Source organism: Sturnus vulgaris, chromosome 2 (genome assembly GCF_052056855.1).
Source record: "Sturnus vulgaris isolate bStuVul1 chromosome 2, bStuVul1.hap1, whole genome shotgun sequence".
NCBI classification, from domain to species: Eukaryota; Metazoa; Chordata; class Aves; order Passeriformes; family Sturnidae; genus Sturnus; species Sturnus vulgaris.
In genome coordinates this window covers 81,988,139-81,994,865 of record NC_142244.1, presented here as the reverse complement: position 1 = coordinate 81,994,865, position 6,727 = coordinate 81,988,139, and the positions used below count along the sequence as shown (strand labels likewise).

At 35.1% G+C, this 6,727-nt stretch overlaps 1 protein-coding gene across 4 annotated transcripts in view; it reads right to left on the bottom strand.

The window, feature by feature from the left end:
* The window catches only part of TPP2 (tripeptidyl peptidase 2), a 52,268-nt gene that overhangs the window by 3,295 nt on the left and 42,246 nt on the right, over positions 1 to 6,727 (bottom strand). For 3 of the 4 annotated variants that reach the window (XR_015801592.1, XM_014873346.2, XM_014873347.2), the window contains one exon: positions 619 to 738. Coding sequence is in view for 2 of the 4 variants with exons in the window: in XM_014873346.2 (XP_014728832.1) it covers positions 619 to 738 (120 nt within the window). In the remaining 2 variants the exon portion in view is untranslated. Of the gene's footprint in view, positions 1 to 618; positions 739 to 2,495; positions 2,587 to 6,727 lie in introns of all 4 variants that reach the window. The other variant, XR_015801591.1, reaches the window with a different exon arrangement.

Sequence of the window (6,727 nt, the reverse complement as noted above, 5' to 3'; positions counted from 1 at the left end):
CTGAAGAAAAAAAGCACACATTAAAAAAAAAAATGAGTCTTACTGTTTTTAACATCTAAATCTAAAAAAACACTGCACTGATATAAAAATTTTACTAAAAATGTCTATTATCAGAAAGACAACAGATGGGAGATCTGGTAAGCTTTGAATTCCTCAGTCCTTAAAGGGGGACCCCTCCTTCCCTTTCTGTATGATCCACATTTTTTTCAACGTAATGCACAAGAATTTAATCTTAGGAATTCTCATTAATTCCTAATAATTTCCTAGTAATTATGATTAATAATAGTAAAAAATAACAGTGATTAAACAGTAACATAAGGGAATTTTCATGCAGATATCTTTGACTAAGTTGTCTCTACTTCCTTTATGCCCCAAAGCAAGTTCCAAAGAGTAAATCTGCTAAAAACAAGTTACTCCCAAACAAGTTACTCTAGAAAAGGAAGGAAAAAAAAAAAATCACTGTTTAAAATGAAGGCCGAGTTACAAAACCTGGATAAAGTTAAAATGCTACATTTAGTGCTTTCTACAATGAGAAGAGTACAAAAAATTGCAGGAGACTTGTATTTTACTCCTGAAAGCTTATGCAGCAGCCCCATTACTTGACCAAACACTCCTTACCTGAATGCAGTTTTTTAAGTTGTCCTTTGTTGGCTTTTCTTCTGCAAGTTTTGTGGCAAACTTGAGACCCCTTCCATACATCTTATTTACCAATGCATGCTTATAGGCAAAAGTCAAAACCTACAATGCAAATTAAAAAAAACCAAAGCAAATTAGGCATTTTAATATCTTACAAGGCTTAACAAGTAATATCAAATTCTGTTCAGGTAGCAGAAGTGATTCAAAGTAAAACATTTACACGAGATGTTTGTAGTACAGCAGATGATTCACAGCAGTAGTCATAAACATGAACTTCCTAGAGACTATTTCTGACTTCACAAACATATTTGACTTCAGAACTTATGTAACACAGATGTCACTATTTTAATTTTTGTCATATTTCTAGTTCTTTGGATTTTCATTCTCTACAGGCAACTGTATGGCATATTAAAAAGATAATTAAAGAATCACCAACCAGACAGGTATATTTTTGACCCAGAGAAACAAAAAACAAATTGATAATTTTAATTCCTAGGTAATCACAAACTTACTGCAGAAACAAGTATGAATGTACACAGTGAATGATAGAGACAGACAAAGACAGACAAATGTACATAATTATAAACAAGCAATGAAGACAGGTTAAGCATGAAAACCAGCCTGAGGTTTTAGGTCAGCTCTTCACTATTGGTAATTTTTTAAGAAGAGATCATAAAAAAAGCTCCTTCTTGATACTATTTCTAGAAAGTGAGCTTACAGTCCTTACCAATGCAGTAGTTCATGTAAGCAAATGAATGTGTCTGCCTAAGACCTTATTTAAAATAAATCAGGTCCTTAACATCCAAACACTGATGGCATTCATGGTGTTGCAAGCAAGATGGTTCAAACCATTTCACCAGCTGCAGCACTAAGAATTAGAGCAATCAAGACACTTTCATATATTCCCTCTGGAACCCTTATAGCAAACTGAAAGGTATTTTCTATTTTTTTACTGAAGAGTGACATAGCAGTAAAGTTGGTGAATATAGTGGTGTATCTGTTGTTGGCAGTGTTTATGAAATCTTTTATTAGAGCTTGCTATTCATTTCCCCTCATTCATTACAACATTTTTCCTTTGCTCTGACTCCACAATAAAGGTTGAAAATTTCCCACTTAAAATATCCTATTAGGAAAAGCTAACAAAAACCCTTCAAGGATGATCAGAAATACGTTTTGCATTACAGAAAAAAAAATTAAGTATTTCTCAAGAATATAAACTGTAAGGAACCAGAGATCTGAATCTTGCAAGGAATGAAGAACCTCTCTAGTTTTAGCAGCCTGAACACTTCCACTTAACGTTAATCACATGCACAAGTCTTTGCAGAATCAATAAATAGTTAAAATATAAAAAAGAAATAAACTTAATTATCAAGCAAATCAAGTAATTTTGAAGCTTCAAGATACTATGCCAAAGTACTCAAGAGCTGCTCATTCTTCTTCTGTCTTCAAATACTTATTTTGCTGTGTTGAAATACTCACTTAAGCTGTTGTAGCTTACAACACACACATATAGCAACAATGAGCGTACAGCACCATTCACATATACAATTTTCCAAATATTACTATTGGAAAAATACTCTGCATGCTGCATTCTCAATCCAATTATTTTGGATATTTTCCTAAAGCAAAACACATTAGCAAACATTTCTGAATAACTGCTCAGTGGATATCCATTAGCAGACTTAGTTGGCTAAACTAAAATTAAAAAAGAAAATTCTCTTCTGTAAAAGATGATAGAACCACAAAACAAAAAAACAAACAAAAAAATCAAATGAAAAATGCATTGGAGCTCTCAGCAAATATAACATTTCGGAGGCTAACCAGAAATAATGTCACTGCTCTATGAAGAAAGCTCTTACCTGACCCTGTAAGTTTTGAATGGTTATTGAACATCAGTGATAAAGGCAGGAGGAAAGCCACTTGACAGCATTTCTTTCGTAACAGGGCTTCCTAGAGTTTTTATGGCAAGAAAACAAAGCATTTTACGAAATACCCTTGCTCCGGCCAAATAAAAGGTTGGGTATTTCTAAATGAGAAAAAGGTTCTCTGCTGAACCAAAAGGTTGAAAATAATGCTCCAAGAGCTCTTGACATAAGACAATAAGTTCTGTCTTAGTGTTCAGAAAAAAACCCCAATCAACTGTATACACATTCAGCAAAACTACTAAAAGTTCATTAGCACTTTAGAAGTTATGAATAATGCATGAGTTGCTTTAAAATCAGAATTTGTTTACAAACAAAAGATGTTAGGTAAGAAATAGTACTTTACAACTTGTACACATATTGGCCAAATTAAGTCTTACAGATAAAACACTGCAAGCTTTATAAGATCACAGAAGTAAAGGTTATGATTCCTTGATATGTAAAAGGAAAATGTAAACTGGAGTGCTATTAAGATATAACAGAGAAAGCAGCTGCTATCCGAATGTATAAAACTATCAAATAAACCTATTTGTAGTATCCAAAACCAAATTGTTAAATGAAAGAATAGTAATGACTTCAAAGTATTTGATATTATTTCATAACTATATAATGAGATAATAAATTATATAATAAATATAATGGAGGCCAGCTTTTGCATAACAAGCAATAAGGGCCAGAAATTGTACAAAGAGCAATAAAAGGGTACTGAGAAAAGGTAATGCATACTTCTAGGATACTGGGGGGAAAAAGTCACTGTTAAATACTTTATTCCCCAAGCTAACGGCCTGGAATAGCATGTGTGCTAGGAGCCAGACCCATGAAAGTGGTTGGATGTCCACATCCTAACTGGCTGCCTAACCTGTCACTGGCTATAACGATGCATATATAGGACAGTAAAATGCTGAAATGATCTCTCTGAAGACATTTGTGGGGTTTTTAAAAGCTAGAAATCACTACTCAATAAAGTGTGCTCGAATCCAGCAATACTAACACATCTAATGAAAATTTTCTAGTATCTTAATGCTGTTACCTACGGAAACAGACTTGTATAATCAATTCATCATTTAAAGAGCTAATTAATATAAACCTACATTTACATATAGTTAAAATACTAGGTTAAACAATATAATCTCTAGGTAACATACTCCAGCTGTTTGTATGAACACTGAAGTTGTAAGGTTTACAATTCCCAACAAACAAGCTTTTTCAGGTTCATATGTATTTAAAGTAATAAACTAGGCTTTCTTAGCTATGTTTGTTGATTTTTCTCTGCTCTATTAACTGCCCTATTACAAACAAAACCGACATTAATAAAAAAAATTACTCATTTTCAAAGAAGCAAGGGGTTAAGGGATACAAAATATCCAGCAATATGTTTTTGGCAGTGACTGAATAAAATCAGCTGGAAGAGACAGCTGCATCCGACAATGCAAACAGTACCAGGACAAACAATCCAGGCTAAAGACGTTTAAGAGATAAGATGGAAACATATGGGCCTTTTACTTGTCTCAAAACTTATTTTAAAAGTGTGACTTTGTTTTTCCTCCATGGCCAATAAAGGTTGAGGGTTCTAGACAAACACATAACTACTACTACTACTACTACTACTACTAATCCTGCTACTCTCCTGTAACAGTTGTGTTTAAAACTGAGGATTTTGGCCTACAAAATTTAAAGCCACGTTCTAGGAAAAAGAACTAAAGTGCTATAATAAGCATGTTAGCATAATCAATCAAATACTCGCTGCATAAACCTGTCTTAACTGGAGTTTATTTGAAATGCTTTTGTGTACACAGGGGACAATTTTTTTTTTCATGTTTAGTTTAAAATGAATCTTCAGACAATAGCTATGGGTATGAATAAATGCACTTACTGTCAAAATTAAAGTTACTTCCCTACATACTTGCTACAATATGGCAACAAGCAGGTTACTTCAATGACAAACAATTCAAAAGAACTATCAAATGCTTTGTGGTGTGCACGTGCTACATCTGCAGAGGAGAGATGAAACAAGGGACAGTACTTTATTTACTAGAAGGTGAGAAGAAACGCACAGAAAACTGATGATGCTCTTGATTCTGCTTTAGAAACAACCTCAAAGGAAACACAGTCTCTCTCGGTTTTCAAAAATTTACTTAGCCTTTTAATTACTGACAGCTGCATGAACTTTATAGGAAGCTTGGAACTAAACACACTTAGAGCAATGCTTCTATCTAAAGTCTTATATACACATATAGCTGAATGATCAGTGCAGTATTTAAATGCCTGATTTCCATCCTTTCTCAACCAGGTATTCCATCTTTTGAGTGTCAGGACCACACAGCCGTGTCTACATAAAAGAGCTCCACATTTTCATCTCCAACACACCGCTTCAGAATAAGCTGGCTGTCTCTTGACACCTCTCCTTTGAAGAACATTCACACAAGGTCTGTGCCCTCTGACCTGACTGCTCCACTTTCAATCTGCGCTGGTTTAGGATGGGCTAATTAATTTTCTTCATAGCAGCTGGTACAGGGCTGTGCTTTTGATTTGTGTTGCAAACAGTGTTGCTAACTCAGAAATGTTTTAGCTGTTGCTGAGCAGCGCTTGCAGAGTCCAGACTTTTTCTGCATCTCATCCCACTCCACCAGTGAGAAGGCTGGAGGTGCACAGCCTTGGGATACAAGGTCAGCTGACCCCAAGTGACCAAAGAGATATCCCAAACTATATGACACCATACTCAGCATATAAAGCTAGGTAAGAAAGTGGGGAGGTTTGGATGATGTTTGTCTTCCCAAATCATGGTTGCCTGGCTTTCCTAAAATGGCCTAACACTAGTCAGCCCAGAGGAAGTGGTGAATTAATTCCTTGTTTTGCTTGTGTGCAAGGTTTTTGTTTTTCCTACTGAAGTGTCGTTTTTACACCCTGCAAGTAGCTCTGTAGGTCTCCTGACAGTCGAGCAGTTCAGATTTCAATTTGAGTCATAAAACTCAAAAAGGTAGGAAAAAGAAGACAAACATACTACAAAAATAGGATGGAAGTTACTTCCATATGAAATGCTATAAAAGCCTCGAGAAGTTTTGGTCTTTTAGTACCAATTAACAATACAGAAGAATAAATTTTCAGAGCAAAACCTGAATATGCACTTTGACAAATCCATGGTTAAGACAGTCAAAGACAGAGGTTCAATTCCTAATTCACACAACTCACATCAGAGTTACTTATTCCAGGCCCAGAACACACAGCTCAACAATGTTATCTGTCTTGAAATAAAAGCTAAAGAGTGATACTCCCAACAAAATGTCTGTATTGGCATTTTAGCACTGAAATTATTCCTATCAGCCTTAAAAAAAAACCCAACCAAAAGCCAGGAGACAGAAGTAAACCAGGGGTTACTATGCTGGAACAAAGTATTGCATTTACAAACAGACAGCAAGAAAATAATGTGCCAAACAATATGATTGAAGCACAAAATCTGCTACCACATGATATTATCATCAGTTAATGATTAGAGGAGATATGCAGAAAAGATGTATGTATACAAGGACATATACACTAAAGTGAGGAGGGTAAGTACCATCAACCTTCTTGACCAGGCCTCCACCTAAAGCACAAGCTCTTACAGGAAGTTTATCTACTGTCAAGGATGCTTCATTTTGTTTTTTTTCTCTACTCTTAAAAGTTTTTCTTTTGCAACTATCTCAAGTGCTTTGGTAAATTTACAAAATTATCAACAAATACTCTGGTCACTCCATCTGCCACTAAAACACAGCCATATGTGGCAGTTAAGTTCAGAAACTAATTAACATCAATAGCTCAAAAGTTAAAAATACAAAGTCATAACCTCTCTAAATCAAAAGCTACGTAACTAATCACCTACAATGGATTTTTTTTCCCTTCTGGAATTGCCATCTTGAATGAAGGAGAAAAAAAATTCAGCTCTCAGGATCAGGAACTCTGAAATGTCAGGTAAGTCCATGCTAACAAATACATAAGTGTAACTATTTCCAAGGGTTTCTTCCTTTACCTCTATAGACATTACTGACAACAAAATACAAACTTCTCTTATCCAAAGTGTGGAAGAGGCTACAGCATGCAAGACTGAACACGGTAGGGATGCTGCACACTTGTGTGTACAGCTACAAGAGCAGAGGTTAATCGAAAATAAGCCCTGGAAAGTACAGAAAAAA